Source organism: Nicrophorus vespilloides, unplaced genomic scaffold (assembly GCF_001412225.1).
Source record: "Nicrophorus vespilloides isolate i.1.1-1 unplaced genomic scaffold, Nicve_v1.0, whole genome shotgun sequence".
Taxonomy (NCBI): Eukaryota; Metazoa; Arthropoda; class Insecta; order Coleoptera; family Silphidae; genus Nicrophorus; species Nicrophorus vespilloides.
The window spans coordinates 25,428-45,134 of NW_017096503.1; the positions used below are offsets into that span (position 1 = coordinate 25,428).

General features: G+C 28.7%; 2 protein-coding genes across 3 annotated transcripts in view; one reads left to right on the forward strand and one right to left on the reverse strand.

Moving 5' to 3' along the window:
* LOC108557212 overlaps positions 1–19,707 on the reverse strand; it is a 47,736-nt gene that overhangs the window by 22,205 nt on the left and 5,824 nt on the right. Inside the window, exon 2 of one of the 2 annotated variants that reach the window (XM_017913650.1) lies at positions 19,127–19,177. The gene's annotated coding sequence lies outside the window, so the exon portion shown is untranslated. Of the gene's footprint in view, positions 1–5,567; positions 5,779–19,126; positions 19,178–19,707 lie in introns of those variants that run through there. The other variant, XM_017913651.1, reaches the window with a different exon arrangement.
* LOC108557213 (protein amnionless) lies at positions 408–3,011 on the forward strand. The gene is made up of 8 exons (XM_017913652.1): positions 408–471; positions 525–749; positions 803–1,039; positions 1,094–1,291; positions 1,348–1,554; positions 1,615–1,792; positions 2,395–2,560; positions 2,775–3,011. The coding sequence occupies exons 1-8, from the start codon at positions 432–434 to the stop codon at positions 2,883–2,885; spliced, it is 1,362 nt and encodes a 453-aa protein (XP_017769141.1). The 5' UTR covers positions 408–431; the 3' UTR covers positions 2,886–3,011.

Below are 19,707 nucleotides of genomic sequence, written 5' to 3' on the forward strand. Positions count from 1 at the left end.
TTATAAACAGCGTTTGTTTATTTCCTTGAGGAAACCGGAGGAATCATGGATCGTTAAATTTCAATTACCTTGTAGAATCATATACAATTGTTAAAGTCGATGCGTTTGCTTCGCTGTACGAAAGATGCAAAAATAAAAATGGACAGCATCTGTAGACAAAGTGAGTCATGGGAATCGCCAATTGCTTCGCAAGATGGTTCCAAACTTTTTACGAATCCATGAGTCATTTTCTCGTGTCGATCATTTCGATAAAAATAGATACGCTCTTAATATTAGTTAACGCTTAAATCCGTTTAATTATTATTTTAGATACCAAATAAATGAGTATTTGATAGCTCTTGTATGTAATAAGAGATGATGAAGTACGCCCACTCGAATTCTCATCGGAATCTGGAAGAGCTTCAATTCAGAAAACCGGTGACGCTGAAAACATGAAATTGCTTACGCTCTGTATTCTGATTTGCTTCTCTGGTAATTTACAAGTATAATTTAATAAATAAACAATTACATCGTGAATTCCAAAGGTGTCAGAGGTGCCGTCCGCAAATGGTTTGCCAGTACCAGAGTTTTGGATGCGAGTAATTGGGATTTTGAAGATGCGGGTTGCAGAGGATTAAAATTCACCTACAGCTTCGAGCCTAAAGTCTACTTAGGTTCTATAAACATCAGCAAGGTGGTTCTACCCCATAACGGAAAGATCACTTTAGGTGAAGGAACCAAAGTCGTGTTGGATTCGCGCAATAAATTATGTAAGTTTGTTTTAATTTGTAAATGAGTAAATAATTGAAGGAAATTTTTGAAGGTATAAATTTGAAGGAATTCAAGTTTCACTCAGTTCTGGATGAAAGGAATTGGGATGAACTTGTTAACAAAGCCGTAGTCGACGTGGAACGGATACCTTGCCAATACGACGATGTAGTTTTCCCAGATATCAATACTTTTTCAGTACGGATCGAAGATATGCTTCGTGTAAAATCTTTAACCATCGGTGGATCTAAAGTGTCGAAGGATCAATGGCGCTCAATGCTTAAATTGGATAGTTAAGACTTATTAATTAATATTAATGAACAAAAGTAATTAAGTTTATTTGTAGATATCAACGTGATTAGAGATGATTCGTCTTTCGGAACGAATCTGATGAGTTCGTCCTGTTTGGATCCTAACAAGTGCAGATGCCAAGAAAACCCTTACACTTTAGGGCATATTTGCGAGTACGTGAAGACCTACAGAAACGATTCTCAGGATTGCCATAGCCCCGTGCATCCTTTCGGTCATTGCACGAAGATTTGCGGTTAACGACGAAATATTAACTTATTCATTGAAGCTACAATTCTAAAGCAATTTCAGGAGCGCTGTTAACCTTGTTACCAGAGGATGACTTCAATTTGACCCATTTCCTAGCCTCGTTGGAGCAGTTCGAAGGCGTCGAATATCACGTTACCAAAACGCTACCGCCTTCTGATAACCACAAACTGCAATTGGTGATTGTCGATGAAGATAAATACGCGGAGCAATCGATAAAAATTGGAAAATTAGTTGAGAAAATGATTCAAGGTATTATAAAAAAAAATAATTATAATTATGATTTTTTCATTCAATTGGTGTACGTTTCAGAGACTGATTTGCGCGTCAAATTAACCATGGCCCAATACTCTGGAAGACCTAACGTTTCGCTCAACGAATTTCTCTCTGTTACTTTAGGTATAATGTTTGCGGCTCTCTTCGCAACTTTGGCTTTCTTCGGCGTGATTTACTATTACTACGTGGGCTCGCCGAAGGACATAACGTTCAGGTATTATTTAATTTTATTTTCGACGTAATCGCTGCGCTAACATCCTTTACAGGCGATAAAATCATAGCCTAGGACAGGTCTTTTGATAATCAAATGAAGCTGTTAACAACATGTTCCGCAGAACTGGTTATGATTTGCAGCGACTTCAACTTAGAGTTGTTCTCGCTCGCATTTAATTTAGTTCATGTTAGTTCTTAAATACTTCAATTACAAGTTTGGAAAGCTGTTCAAAGTTTTCATACAAAGAAGAACTTCATTGTATTAGTTTACAAATTGAATCAAATCTATGTGGATTGAAGACAATTGAAATCTGGTTGTTGTTTGATGAAACAAAAGTTGTTTATGTTCGAATTGCATTTGTTGTCAACTGTGCTGTTGTTGCGCGTTCCAATTTTTTTATGATCGTTGCGTAATGGAAATCGCAGTGTGCATGTTTCGTTCGATTGTTGTTTTTTTTTTCGTGTGAACCGATAATAACGTACGGATTGTCGTGCAAGTCACGAATATTTGATGGCATATCTCTTGATGTGACCTTGATCATTCAATGAAATTCGGCCCATATTGGTAAATAATTTTTTTTATGAAAGTAACATGTTGTGTAGGATTCTTCCACGTGGTTCTAATCTGAGGCCGTTCCTGTTCGCTCGCTTCGAGAACAACGAGGACGGAGGATTATCCTTCGAACGTAGAAGACAGAGCGCGTTCATCGAAGCGGAACGATCATTCGATAATCCGATGTTTGGGCTTCCGTCGACGAGTCAATTGCAGGTAAATGAAGATGCATACCAATAGGTGATGCAGAAGAAGTAACTTGCGCAACGGAGACGTGAATCAGAGAATAAATAGATTGCAAGGTCCGTGCAACGTGCGCTTTTCGTTCGTTATGTTTGCTTGCATTTGAATGCAGTCTATAATTATAGATAATTGCTCTGTAAACAGATCTGGTTTAGATAGTAAAAATAGGTTGTGATGGTTTTCGCAGGTCGATGAGGAGAAGGAGGAGAAAAACTTGGAAGAGGAAGTGACGGAAGATGTGGTCGGGCCCACGCGCGATTTGGAGAACTTCGAAGAAATGGTAATCGAGGACATGTAATCAATCGCATGTAATTAACATACTTTAATTGCCGACCGTTATCGAATCTCTTCAAACGATCCAACTGATTCTCACATTAGAGTAAGAATTTTGATTACGTTCACACAAATAAAACTCTTTGATTTACGTTTATTTTATTCATTGAAGTCCCAGCAACAATATTCAAATTCAAAATAATAATAAAATCAAGACTTAACAGTTTTTCACAAGACTTACCAATTCCATACATTATATAACAGTATAATTAAGTCATCTATATCAAATATATGATTTACTGTTAAATCATTCAATAAATTCAAAATAATTTTCTAAAAATAGTCAAAGAACCAAATTTTATAGGTTTATTTCAAATAAATTTGTAATTTCCAATAAAAATAAATTAAGTAAATCATCAAAATCTAATTTATTTTACAATAATTTTCTTTCTTCATTTAAGTCCCAATTAAAGTACTTGAATTTCCAATTTCAAATCAATAAAATTAAACCATTGCCTCGCATAATCCGGCTTCGTTTAGTCCGGTTTAAAAAAAATCAACAAATTCAAGTCTAAATTTTCAATTGCATAAAATTATCATAATTTAACGAAAAAAAACTAAAATTAAGTCATCTACATCACAATCTTTTTATCTAATAAATGAATACAAAATCAACCTTCATAAAAAAAAATAAAGCAAGGTTCTTCTATATAGTTTTTTTTTTTGTATAATTAATACAAATCTTATGAATTTATCCTTCGTGTAAAATTACAAAGCATTTGTTAACTAACAAAACTACAATTTTGTTCACTTTCTTCAAACTAAAATGCTTTTTTTTCTTCTAGCAAAAAAAGTAAATAAATTATTTTGCTTTAATTTATGGAATAATAAAAACACAAAAACAAGTTATTTACCCACGTAATTTCAATGAAAACTAAACTTAAATGCTAATTATTTGTAATAATGTTTATTTTATTAAGGTCAAAAATTTGATATTTTTTACAATTAAAGTTAACCAATTCACATTTAATTCAATTTTTTAACAATTTTTATCATAATTGTAAAATAATTAGTATTTTTAACAATATTTGAGATAATATTTGAAAAATGTATAAAAATCTTTCTTTTATATTAAAAAACTATGTTTAATTTTCAAAAAAATTTCCACGTCCACTTTCAATAAACAATAAACTTTATCTTGCTAAATTGAAAATGCAATTCAAAATAATCTTATAGTTATAGTTATTCAAGGCAAAAAGAGTTAAGTCGATTATTGTACTTTATTGCATCAATTTAATTTCTGTTTTCAAGAAAACCACTGAGAAAATATAATGTTTTAATGACTAAAGTTGTATGATACTTAAATAAAGATATTATTTATCTTTATTTCAAGTAATTCTTGGTAAAAAAAACATTATGCAAGTACAGATAATGGTTTTATGACCCTGTTTTTGTTAAAAATTAACGTAAAGTGAATCATTGCTAATTATATTTTTGCTTGAGAATAAAATTTTATTAAATTAATTTTAACAAGAAAAGTTAATTAATTTTTGCATAAAACTTGATGAATATTTGCAATTTAGTTTATTTTTTGTACAATGTTTTATAAGTGCTGCATATAAATTGCATAAATATACAAATTAAGGAAATGCAAGTCCTTGAATTGAGGAGGCAAAGTTTAGTTTTTTTTTCTTTTAATTAACGCGACAATTAAAATAAATTGCGAACTTTGATTTCGTTATCACAAGAATAATTAAGAACAGAAATGTATGACCCTGTTTTTGTTAGAAATTAACGTAAATTTATTACAATATACACATTTCTAATTATATTTTCTTTTGAGAATAAAACTTTATTAAATTAATTTTACAGATTTTAACAAGAAAAGTTAATTGATTTTTGCATAAAACGTGATGAATCTTTGTAATTTAGTTTTTTTTTCTTTGTACAACGTTTTATAAGTGCTGTATATGAATTGCATAAATATACAAATTAAGGAAATGCAAGTCCTTGAATTGAGGAGGCAAAGTTTAGTTGTTTTTCTCTTAATTAACGCAACAATTAAAATAAATTGCGAACTTTGATTTCTTTATCACAACAATAATTAAGAACAGAAATGTATGACCCTGTTTTTGTTAGAAATTAACGTAAAGTTATTCCAATATACACATTTCTAATTACATTTTTGTTTGAGAATAAATTAAATTAAAATTAATTTTTCAGATTTTAACAAGAATTGATTTTTGCATAAAACTTGGCGAATCTTTGTAATTTAGTTTATTTATTTTGTACAACGTTTTATAAATGCTGCATATAAATTGCATAAATATACAAATTAAGGATATGCAAGTCCTTGAATTGAAGAGGCAAAGTTTAGTTGTTTTTCATTTAATTAACGCGACAATTAAAATAAATTGAGAACCGTGATTTCGTTATCATAAGAATAATTAAGAACAGAAATGTATGCATACAAAAAAAAACGAGTACTTTGTATGTCGCAAACAGATACGGGTGAAATGCGGTGAATTCGGCATAAAGTGATAGTGGACGTTGGCACTCGTTCAAAGCACTTAGAAAGTAACGTTTGCTTCCAATTAAACTCGTGTTTATTATTACTTATTTTTTTTATTTCCGTACAAAGTAAATGGAGTGTAAAAGAAAGAGGAACCGAAAGTTTTAGTTTATAAAAAAACATCAAATTTCAAACCTTCAATGCATTTTTTCCCCAAAACAATTAACTTATAAATCCTTTGATGCACTTCACAGACTTTTCACAAGTTGAATTTTATAAAAGAAACAAGACACGATTATAAAATTTTTATTTTTATTGAAGCGATTGTCGCGAAACGAAAATTCCACGCGGACTGAGCGAGCGGCGAGAGCGAGAGGAGGATTCACTTACTTACTTTCGCGATCCGGTGTCTTCTCTCGCTCCTCCTATTCCCGCCGCAGCTTCCACTCGCGATTATGTAAGAGAGGTCATAAATCCGCGCTTCGCGTCTAATTTTAAAACGGACCGATAAAACTATTCCCAAACATTAACAGATTAACGCCGCTCAGTGATCTGTACACTAAAGTCGTTTCGTGTTGGGTGTTTTTTTTTCCTCTCTGTTTTATCTCGCCGCGACATTTAAAATGTTTTGATCCAATTATAGTGCATGAATGTTTTTGGGTAAATGTCAAGGCGGCTGGCTTTTTGTTTTGCCCTTCTTGCAGCGATGCAGACAGACACTCCTCGAGACTCTGCTAATCGATCAAAGCCAATCTATTCCAATTGAAGCCAATTATCTCATTAACTTCTTCGGATTCAAGTCCAAGTCTTCTCAACAATCTTATTACAAAACCTTTTTAAATCTTAGAATAGAAAATATATATTCAAATCTGTTGAAACTTCATTTTCAATATTTAAATCCTTCTCAACAATCTCTTCATCTTCAAGTAAAAACTACATCAATGTGCATCAAAAATCTTGTTTATAATTTCTTTAAATGTTGCTCTAATTACAGTAATACTTCTGTTTGAAACCGGACTAATCGAGGAACCAAATAAAATAGAAATGAGACTTGATTGTATGAAAAAAATATTTTTTTTAGAATTTATTTTCATTTTGTTCAACTAATATTTAGTTTGTTGTGAAATGTCCAAAACCCGCTTATATTGAATCCGGACTAATCGAAATTCGTACTATGCGAGGTATTGTTCTCAACAAACCCATTAACAGCTTGTTTTTAATCTTATAATAGAAAATATACATTCAAATCTGCTTCAGTTGGAAAACTGTGAAGACTTTATTTTCTATATCTTAATCATTTTCAAAAATCTCTTCATCTTTAAGCAAAAACTACATCAAAGTGAATCAAAGATCTTGTTCATATTTTCTTTAAATGTTACTCTAAGTACAATAATACTTCTGTTTGAAACCGGACTAATCCAGGTACTAAATAAAATAGAAATAAACCGCACAAAATGAGACTTGATTGTATGAAAAGAATATTTTTTTTTAGAATTTATTTTCATTTTGTTCAACTAATATTTAGTTTGTTGTGAAATTTTCAAAACCCGAATATAGTGAATCCGGACTAATCGAATTCCATACTATGCGAGGTATCGTTCCCAAAAATCCCATTAACAGTTTGTTTTTAATCTTATAATAGAAAATATACATTCAAATCTGCTTCAATTGGATGAATGTGAAGACTTTATTTTCTATATCTAAATCCTTCTAAAAAATCTCTTCATCTTTAAGCAAAAACTATATCAAAGTGAATCAAAGATTTTGTTCATATTTTCATTAAATGTTGCTCTAAGTACAGTAAAACTTCAGTTTGAAACCGGACTAATCGAAATCCTCACTACTCTGCGAGGTATCGTTCTTAAAAATCCCATTAACAGTTTGTTTCTAATCTTATAATAGAAAATATACATTAAAATCTGCTTCAGTTGGAAAACTGTGAAAACTTTATTTTCTATATCTTCATCCTTATCAAAAATCTCTTACTCTTTAAACAAAAACTACATCAAAGTGAATCAAAAATCTCGTTTACATCAATTATAGTGAATCGACTAATGGAAATCCGTACTATGCGAGGTATTGTTCTCAACAATCTCATTCACAGTTTTTTTTTATCTTATAATAGAAAATATACATTCAATTCTGTTTCAGTTGGAAAACTGTGAAGACTTTATCCAAAATCTGTTCATCTTTAAGCAAAAACTACATCAATATGAATAAAAAATCTCGTTTACATGTTCAGATTCAAATTGAAGAATTCCATGTAATTCTACTACTAAATATAAACATTTGAAAAGTTGTCTAGAATCTCCCAAAATTTCTCTTGGATTTTTTTTTAATAAATTTCCAATACTAAATGTTAATGAATTAAAGCATAATTTCCTGCAAATAAAGAATGTCGAGAAATGTTCAATATCTATTTTTTTTAATTGAAAATTAATTATTTTTAATAATATTTGCAGATACAAATCTTTTCTACAACTCGGATTTCTTTTTTTTTACAATTTGAAATGTAGCACAAAATACAATTTAAATGTCAAGGCCGTTAATCTTCAAATGCAGACACTCTTTGCACTCTGAAAAAAACAGACATAATGATTGATTGAAGTCAACAATTTCATTAATATTTTTGTATACAAATTCTCTGCAATTCTCTTACCAAACGTTAACGGTGTAATTTTTTTTTTGTTAACTAACAATTTGAAATGTTGCATAAAATATAGTTTAAATGTCAAGGCTACTCATCTTCAGTCGTCCTCTTTAAAACACGTCAAGCAACTTTTGTGTTTGAAATCAAATATCTCTAGAAAAATTCTCTGTAATTTCTCTATCAAACATTAACGAATTTTTCTTATCTTAACATTTGAGATAAATATAGCTTACATATCAAATCTGCTTATCAAACAATCAATATTTGTGATTGTTTAGTTTTTTTGTCTCTGCATTAATTCAAAATCTTCTTTACAATTTTATAACTAAGTATTAACAATTTTATGTTTTACCATTTGTTTTAAATGTTGCTCTAAGTACAGTAGAACTTCTGTTTGAAACCGGACTAATCGAGGAACTAAATAAAATATAATTATACCGCACAAAAAGAGACTTGATTGTATGAAAGGAATAATTATTTCAGAATTTATTTTCATTCTACTCACAAATATTTAGTTTGTTGTAAAATTTTCATATCGGATTATAGTGAATCCGGATTAATCGAAACCCGTACTATGCAAGGTTTTCTTTTAAATAGGTGATCAATATTCAATATAAAAGAAATCTCATAATCGATCAAAATCAATCAATTCTGATTGAAACCAATTATCTCATTATGTTCTTTACATTCAAATTTAAATTTATTAGAACTACACCGAAACGATAAGAAAAAAACTATGATTTTATGATACAACTACATTTCTAGTTGTAAGACAAAATAGCTCTAAAAATAATACAAATTTGAATTATTTTTTTCATTATAAAAACTTCCTCATCGGTCAAAATCGATCAATTCTGATTATATTCAAATTATCTTCATTATATTCAAATTTAAATTTATTAGAAATATACCTAAATAATTATTCAAAAAATCTATGATTTTCTGACTTACAACTAGAAATGTTACTCTAAAAATAATACAAATTTGATTTTTTTTTTCATTATAAAAATTCCCTCATCGATCAATTCTGATTGAATCCAATTATCTAATTAACTTCTTTATATTCAAATTTAAATTTCTGAGAACTACACATAAATAATTATTTAAAAAATCTATGATTTTCTGACTTACAACTAGAAATGTTGCTAAAAAAATAATACAAATTTGATTTTTTTTTCATTATAAAAATTCCCTCATTGATCAATTCTGATTGAATCCAATTATCTAATTAACTTCTTTATTCAAATTTCAATTTATTAGAACCACACCTAAAAAAATATTCAAAAAATCTATGATTTTACATACAAATTTGAATTTTTTTTCAATATAAAAATAAATTCTGATTGAAACTAAATATCTCATTAAGTTCTTTAGAATCTAATTTTAGTCCCTTAACTATATCAGGATTCTATAGACGTCAATCAATGCAATTATCTAATTAATCCGAAAAAGGATTCAACTCTTTAGTGTATTTCTAAACACAAACATCAAAAAATTGAATTGTTGAATTCTTATCGAAAGAAATAATCTTATTAATTTCTTTACTTTTAGTCAAAACACAAACAATTTAAATTAGAGATAAGACATAATCAGTAATGAACATAAAGAATTGTGTGTGTGTTATAATTAACAATATAAAATGTAGCACCAAATGCAGTAAACAATCACATCAATGACTAAATTTGTTGTCTGCTCTTTTCTTGCGCGGACACCTTTCGGTGTCAAGATGATCGACACCAATAAATTCCGATTGAATTCAATTAACGTAATAAACTTATTCAAGTCCAAGTCTTCTCCATATCCATATGCAATTTATTCGTATTCATCTCTTCATATAGCAACAAGGTTATCGCATTGCATCAACAGAACCATTCAAATCAGTAAACATTTTTTGCTCAATAAAAAACATTTGCATTCGCTACATATGTTTATTACACATATCCAGTTTTTGATTACTTTTGTTTTAATGCTGATCTAGAGATAACCGAGCTTAAGACAAACGTAAATAAGATAAGAAAATTATGGGAATTTTATTTGCTGCTGCTTAATTATGTTTGAATTTATTTATTTTTCTGAATTGACATTTGACATTAATATCGTCTGATAATAATGATTCTGAAAATCCCAAGTTATAAATTTTTCGAAAAATATAACAAAGAGTGTATGAGGTTCAGCATAGTCCGGGTTCAACCAATATCCCGGACTGTTTGAAAGCGTACTAATCGACACAAAAACCGCACAAAAGGAGACTAGACTGTATAAAGTGAAAGAAAAATCAATGATTTATTTATAAAAAAAAAGTGTATTCCAGTGAATTCTTACTATGCGAGGTATTGTTGTATTGATATTAGAACAAAGCCTTAACAGTTTAATGTTCTTAGAACAAAAAAGAAATAATTTTTATTTTGATAAGAAACTGCATGTTTACAGAGTAATTATCATACCAGAATTATCGTCACAAATAAACTCAAACGTTTCCAAACAACATCAATTACAGTGAATTACATTTAACCTCTTGTTAGTGAAGAAATTTATGAGTAATAATTCGAATTTTTATATTGAATTTAATATCATTTACCATATTTTTTTAAATGAAATTCTTAATTAAAAAATTAACATTAAACTTTACCAGAGTTAATGCAAATATATTTTTTTCTTATACAATTTCGAATGGTTGAATTTGTCATTGGGAAATTTGTGACAATAAAAAATTGTTTATCAATAAAAAGAATATAATAACCACAGTAGATAAAATTGTATTCTACGATTCATTGAATTTAATATATTGGGAAATTCTGTTGGATTTTTTTTGTTGTCCACAAAGAACAAAAGTCGTTTTGCTTTTAGTCTCAAAAATCATCGCTTTTGTAAGATATTTTCGTTTCGTTATAATCCTTTTTGTTTTACACAAATCTGAAGACAATCTGAAGTGTTAAACATTAATTAAATTATAAAATAATTAACAATTTCAATAATTTAATTTCCTTGATAATCCATGTGATTTTCTCAATCTAAGCTAGAAGCTTAACCGCAATTGGTCTCGATATCCGGAATAACTCGTTGCCTTGGAAACAATATCAATGATCAATGTACAGAAACCGCAACCACAAACAAAAGGTAAATAATCTCTGCAACTTTCTTTACGTTATCGATCGTTTCCATAACAACTCCAAACATACATGATTTCTACACATTTAAATATTCAAAACATTATATACTAAACTAATTAAGAAACACTGAGTTTCACAATGTCATCGATCTGCGAAGATGTTTTATTTCTTAATGCATTATTAATTAAACAACAATGGTAACTTTCTTATTCACATTCCACTTAAACATTCTAATAATTTAGTAATAAATTTTTTTGCTAGTTTTCTTCTTCTTTTTTTAGTTTTGAAACTTCTGTCTGGAATTATCAAATAATTTTAAATCTGAATATTGGAATAATTACAGTAGAATTGAATAAACATATTTGCAAATGTACGAATGATGAATAACCGAATATGTAAATGTAGACAAAAGCAGAAAATGATAATAATCAATATGCATTGCATCGCACCGGAAATTGTGAAATTCTCTTCCCTCGCTCGCTGCCACACACATTGCGATCTTATTATTAGAACACATGTGCATCTTCATTCGCCCATTAAAACCGTGCATGTAAATAATTCTGATGTTACACTAATGAAAAACATCTTTGCAGACCGAAATATAAAAAGAATGGAAACATGTTTGTTTTTTTCTTTTAATGAAAACCATAGGTTACTTGCAGATGTAACAACAATGTGGGATTGATAAAAGGTTAACTTGATTTCTCATTCCTTTCTTAAGCTCAAAAATGTTGAATATTAAGTTTCTTTAACAATAGTACAAAAGCTTTTTGATTCATTGGAATTTTGATCAAATTTAATGACTTTATTTTTCTGAATCATTCGAAATTATATAATCATTGTAAATTTTGTTCAAATTCAAATTATTAATTACAAATATTCTATATAAAATGATGTTGACAGTAATTGTAGTTTAGAAATGAAGATTTGAAAAAACAATGTCTTCACATTTTAGTGATTTTCTCAAAAACTATAATAGATAGAATAGATCCAAAAGATTCATATGAATTCAATAATTGATGTGGAGCCATCAGTTCAAAAATAAATTAATAAAAATTGTAATAATTTGTATTGTTGATTCTTTGAAAATTTGATGCAATTATCGTAGAAATTAATAAAAGAAATCGTAATTTGTGTTATTTAAAGTGTAAATTGAAGTTAAATTAATTCGTTATTTATGTATAAAATTGTCGATATTTGATTTACTTAATGAGACTATAAAATGGAACAGTTAAGATTCTCGCTAAGTTGTAGTTAAATAATTACTTGCTCATTTGATGTTCACGGGAAAATTTCAGTCGTAACGGTTTTTAGTATTGAAATATTCAATATTTGTACAATTGCGCGCCTATATTTGAGGACTCCTGCTGATAGGACTTTCCCTCCGGTCATCCAGTAAGTTCGAAATAATTATCATCGAGCAACATGCGTTTTACAGATTACAAAATCAGTGTGAAGCAATGATAACAATTTATTTTCGCGTATCTTAGGTCAAAAAAACAGGAGTGGTTTTAAAAAATTAGATTAGTTGAAAATTGAAGTCGAAATTTGGAACGCAAGGTCGTTGTGGAGACCAGTTTTTTTTTGGGTTCAGTTGGATGTCATCACCTTCTACGCACGTAAAAATTTCTCTGCTTCTGATTCGATATTTGCATATTACATCTAAAAATAACAGCGAGCAACAGGAAACAATGTATTTTTGGAACGGTTAATGCCTTCTGCCGGCGCCTAAATGAAAACGTAAATATTTGCCAGAAGCAATTATTCTCTTGTACCTCAAGATCACCAAGATTGGTTGAACTCGGTACGACAACATCCGAGTAACAATGGGTTTCATCATTTCCACTTTGCCTCTTCCTCTTCCACGAGTAATAGCTGAAAGAAGTATTAAAGTTCGACGTCGTGACTCGCGGAAATGCCAGCATCGTGACTCCAAACTCGATGTATACTTCTCTTCCTAAACACATCAATATATTAATACACCGAATAGCGTTTTTTTTTGCTTCTTCGCTTGCTCTGAAAGCGTTATCCGGAGTCAGGGTTCAAACGACATTAGAAATCCTCTAATTACTTTCTACCACCAATTACTGCTGCCATCCCATTTAGCTAATTCATTGGATTGGAAAATATCGCTTTTATTTAGAAAATACCATTCTTCTCATAATCGACAATAATAGAAAACGACATACACAGAAATTAACATTGATTTCTCGGAGAAAGAAATCCAACGTTTGCAACGCGTTTCGATTTAATTGCATTATGATGACCGCATTAACTTCTGTTTGTGTTTCTCTGTATTCTGGTAACCGTTTCGAACATAATATTTGTGTTTGCTAAAGGCCCACGCAATAAATTCGACGAAGTACTTAATTCCGAAGCAATTTTTGAAAAGTCCAACGCATATTAACATGATGCATCTAGTTAGTCTTAATTTATCGTTGCTTGGCGACGATCCAACACAAAGCGTTCATTCTACGAATGAATAAGAATGGTCGTAATAAATTTTCATCACTGCAAGAAAGAAACCGTTTATTCGATGAAGTATCTTCTCACTGTCACGATAATTCACCAAGTTACTTGTCTTAATGCAAGTACAAGTGCCAATTTATTAATGGTAAAACTTGTAATATTTACCAAATACGAAAATATATGTAATTCCATAATAAACCAATAGATGGCGTTTCAAAATAGTATCAAATTAATACCAATTACGAAAATCTATAAGAATTTTCTATAACAAACCAAAAGATATATATTCATACAAAAGCATTATTACGTATTATTATGCAAATCTATGGAAAAAAATCTATAATTTACCAAAAGATGACATTGCGAACAAATATTATAAAACTTTTTCATATTTTCATCCACAAATTTAATATTCAACTCACAAAATAATAAATTTCGATAGAGAATTTTACAATATTGATTTTATTGTGTTCTTAATAGACTTGAAGATATAAAAGCTAAGTTTGTAGTGAGTTTATGCAACAAATGCAACAATTACAAAAGTCCATAAAATAGTAATAAACGATCGTCAATTAAAGCTGTTACAGATTGGAAAAGCTATAAAGCAGTTTTTTCCATTAACTGCGTTTCTCAGCAAAATTTACAAATACATTTAGTTTTTGAGTGTATTCATAAAAAAAACAATTTTCATTCATGAAATTAAAATATTGTAGTTTTTTTTTAATAAAACAATGAAATTATTAATAAAATAGAAAGATTTGGTAGACTTTTCAAATCTAAATATAATATTTTAAAATTTATATATTTTCATACAAAAACATTATTACATATTATTATGCAAATCTATGGAAAAAAATCTATAATATACCAAAAGATGATGTTGCGAACAAATATTATAAAAATTAAACTTTTTCATATTTTCATCTACAAATTTAATATTCAACTCACAAAATAATAAATTTCGATAGAGAATTTTACAATATTGATTTTATTGTGTTCTTAATAGACTTGAAGATATAAAAACTAAGTTTGTAGTAAGTTTATGCAACAGTTTGCAACTTAGTTTCTAGATACGTTACATATGGATAATCTATTAGAAAAGTCCATGAAATTGTAATAAACGATCGTCAATTAAAGTTTTTACAGATTGGAAAGGCTATAAAGCAGTTTTTTTCCATTTCACAATCAACATTTGGATATTAACAAAATTTACAAATAAATTTAGTTTTTGAGTGTATTCATAAAAAACAATTTTCATTCATGAAATTAAAATATTATAGTTTTTTTTTTAATAAAACAATGAAATTATTAATAAAATAGAAAGATTTGGTAGATTTTTCAAATCTAAAAGAAATCATTAGTTTTTGAATAATATAAATCTGTCTCTGAACATTTCCATTAATCCTTATATTTAATAAACGATATTTCACCAAGTTACTTGTATTAATGCAAGTACAAGTGCCAATTTTATAGTTGTAGAACTTGTAATATTTACCTAATACGAAAATATATGTACTTCTAGAATAAACTAATAGATAGCGTTTCAAAATAGTATCAAATTCATACCAATTACGAAAATTTATAAGAATTTTCTATAACAAACCAAAAGATGTCGTTTCATGCGAGTATCAGTAGCATATTATAAAATTTATATATTTTCATACAAAAACATTATTACATATTATTATGCAATTCTATGGAAAAAAATCTATAATATACCATAAGAAGACAAATTTAATATTCAACTCACAAAATAATAAATTTCGATAGAGAATTTTACAATATTGATTTTATTGTGTTCTTAATAGACTTGAAGATATAAAAACTAAGTTTGTAGTAAGTTTATGCAACAGTTTGCAAATTAGTTTCCAGATAGGTTAGATATGGAGAATCCATTAGAAAAGTCCATGAAATTGTAATAAACGATCGTCAATTAAAGTTGTTACAGATTGGAAAAGCTATAAAACAGTTTTTTTTTCCATTTCATAATCAACATTTGGATATTAACTGCGTTTCTCAACAAAATTTATAAATAAATTTAGTTTTGAGTGTATTCATAAAAAAAAATCAATTTTCATTAATGAAATTAAAATATTATAGTTTCTTTAATAAAACAATGAAATTATTAATGAAAAGTCAATAAAATAGAATGATTTGGTAGACTTTTCAAATCTGAAAGAAGTCATTAGTTGTTGAAGAATATTATTGTATGAATCGAATAAAATATTAATTTTTGGTTGAAAAATCTGTCTCTGAACATTTCCATTAATCCTTATATTTAATAAACACTTTATGGTGTAGTATTTAGCCAATATGTTGTATGAACAACTTAATTTTTGTATTTGAAAAATATAATATGTTTAACTTAGAAGTAAAACTAAAAATTGAATTGAATCTCTAAATTATAAATTTTGTTCTATATAGTTTTTTTTTTAATTTTTTGAAAGACACCTCAAGGTTTTGTACTTGGCAAATCTTGTGTAACGTATATTTTAAATAATAACAATATGAAGTGGACTAATAGTACAGCTAATAATGTAATTATGTGTAGAGCAAGATAAACGTAAATTGTTACGAGTTAATTGTGCGATAACGTTGGAAAACCGTGTATTTCCCTCGTGTAATTTCCACACGAATGACAAACATGATGTAGAGGCTCGAAGTTGGCATTGAAAATTAAAATTTCAAAACCAACGTGTTGTGTTGTGTTGTTCCGTGTTCATTCTCATTCTCCGTCTCTCCACGGTTAATGTATTCGAAAAGGTAGTACCTACTACTGTTGTCTGGGCGGCGAGTATCCGTTTCCTGCCAATAATCCTAACCAATACCAGAAGGAATGCAACAGTGAAGCATCCAAATCATCCGTCCCAGAGGAGACGGAGAAAGGCCAACAACAAACAACAAAAAGATCCCTGCAGATTCTGGACGGAAAGTAAAAGTCGACATTTCCAAACGATTTATTCGAACGTCGAACCAACACAACACACAAAGGTCATCCGGCTTTGTTCGAAAAAAAAAAAACACGAGAAAAAGAGAATAAAAAGGCGAAGAAACGACATTGTTGATAAAAATATGAATTGTGTCCCGAGTGTATCTGGTCCAATTGCGAAAATAACCGTGCATGCATGTGTTTCGTATTTCGATACTTATTAATTATTGTTGTTGTTCCGTTGCGCAACAAACGTCGACCGATATATCGCAACACGCTTTTCGCTGAGAGAGAATACTGTTACCATTATTATTATTATTACTAACATTATTATTTCATTTTTTGTTCTTGTTCAATTTCGCTCCGGATACGAAATTGTGCCCGTTTTCCGAGAATTGTCCTGGAAATGGAATATGGTCCAAACAACATCTGCTGGTTGTTACAAGAGCCTCGACGACATCAGACATCTGCTCTCCTCCGAGGACTTTTCAGGCCTTTTAAAAAAAAGAACCTCTATACATGCAGCACAGCACAATGAGGGCTATTCATGGTGCGAATTTGTTTTTTTTTTGTTAAAGGGAAAAAAACTGGCTAGGGAGAAGCTCGGTATTCTTTTCATGCTTATTGCTCGTGCATTTTTAAAATTGCAAACACGAATTGCTGCCTCGGAAATTGGCGATTTTGCAATGAAGGAAAACAATATGTATTATTACGTGTGATACGAAGATTGCGGTGCTGCGTCGATGATAATGCAACGAGGAATTATTCAATTGCTTTCGGAAATTACACACATTTCAATTTTCGCTTCCTCGACGATTCGTTGCGTAATGTTTGCCGTGTGTCTCTGTCTCTATGCTCGACAAAACTCTAAACGTATTTATATATTTTTTTTTGCAATACATTTCGGCATTACGTTACGAACAGTGCACTTTAATATGCGCAAATAATAGGTCTGTAGTCACGCAAATCGCAGAAAATTACAGTTTATTAAATTTACAGTTAATATCGGTAATATCTTTGTTATTGCAAACATAAATCAATCAACCTTTACAAAAAAAAACGTACAATTTTTACAATAATTAACAAACAATGATAATTATATCCACTTTTACTAATCTTATTTTAATCACTGAAGAATTTAAATTTTGAATCTCTAAATTTACATTTTAAACTTTTGCATATATTTGCATTAAAATAAAAATCCAAATATTTTTCTACAAATATAAGTATTGATAAGTTTAATTTATTAAATGTTTGTGTTTGTATAAGAAATTTAACAGTTTACTTAAATATTTTTGGTTTTATTGTCAACGAAAATTTAGTACAAATTTTTAAACTCATTGCAAATGATGTGAACGAAGCCAGGTATATTTTCTAACAAATTCAAATTACGTTTCCTTTTACAGACTTAAGTACAAGCAGTAAACGACTTAAGTCTACCTGCCCCAACGTTTACTAAATGTACAGTTATCGGCCAAGACTGGCCTCCGTTTCACTGAAATATTACACGTTTTAGAGACATAATCTTTCATGAATTATACTCACAAATTGTGTATATATATTTATATAATACCTAGTGATTCTTTGAGATTATTGTCATTTACTTTAACTAAGGTTTAACTTTCTTAAGTATTCATTATTAAAGTTATAATTTGTTAAATGTTCGTTGTAATGATTATCATAAATTTTCGAGATTTACATTTACTTAATTCTAATTCGTTACGTAACATTCATTGCAATAATTTTCTATTACAATGCAAATTGTGAACTTACAATTTCCAATGATGTTTACCAAATGTTATAGAATCTATTTATAATAAATGAATAAAATAAAAGTTTTTTTTGTTGCAATTTATTAAATCTAAACTAATTCCTTATACAGCACGAAACCCATTGTTACTCTCCACTTGTTTATTTATCATCTAGCCATGATTGTTCGAAGTGACATTCTAAACTATAAGTTATTGCTGTTACTTCTCAAAAGGTAATAACGCCAACATCTTTCTCCTTCCTCCTTTCGTTTATAACAGAATCCATTGATTTTCATTACAGTTTTTTTTAAATTCATTTTACTTATTAGGCTTATTTTTATTAGATTTTTACAAATAAAAAAAAATCAGAAGAAATATCGTAGGCGAAGAGAATCGTCTTTGCAAAAAAAAAAATTGAAATAATTTCACAAAAGAAAAGAAAGTCTTTGCAGACACTTTTAGTTTGATGATACGCACGATCCTCCTTTCATTTCTTTTTAGAACAAACGAATAAGTGCACTTTGATCTTAATTTAGAACGGAATCAAAAACAAACAAAATAATGATACTGCTTTTGTAAGATCCTTGCACTTAATTTAAGATCCTTGTTTTAATTTGATATTTTTATGTAAAAAAGCATTAAATTACTTCATAAAATTGAATAAATATTACAAAAATATTGATTTACGTAATGTTTTATTAACATTACAATGTCATGAGTAAATTAAAATCACTTAAAAAAAAATCAATTTTAATTACTTCTCTACAGTAATTAACATGAAATTATTTTAAACAAAATCATGACAAAAATAAGTAAAATGTAAAAAAAACAGTATTTTAACTTACGTTTAGATTCCGAAGTACATATTTCTCAGTCCGAATCGAATGGAAATTGTGCTGAAAACATAAAATTTAATAAATATTAAAGTAATAATTGGAAATATGCAATGATTGCAGTCAATAATAAAAGTTATTAATTTTTATGAAATTATATTTGTTTAATTTTTTCAATTAGATAATTTGTAAGTCAAATTTCCAATTTTCGTGTATTATTTTGTAAAGCGTATTGATCATTCATGCAACTAAATATACAATGATTACAATAGTTAATAATAAAAGTAATTATTTTTATTAGAAAAATTATAATTCAAATTTTCAATTTTTGTTTATAATTTTGCACCAGTTAAGAATACCAAGTAAATTCATGATACGAATATATTCGTCATAAGTGCTATGCAATATATTAGAGCATGACGAATATATACGACATAAACACTTATGTGGTTAATCATAGCCTTATTTCGGCACGTTTAAACAATCTTTACTTGTCTATTGTGAAAAGTGGATATTAATTGGAAATATACAATGATTACAATATTTCAGTTAATAATAAAAGTAATTATTTTTATTAGAAAAATTATAATTCA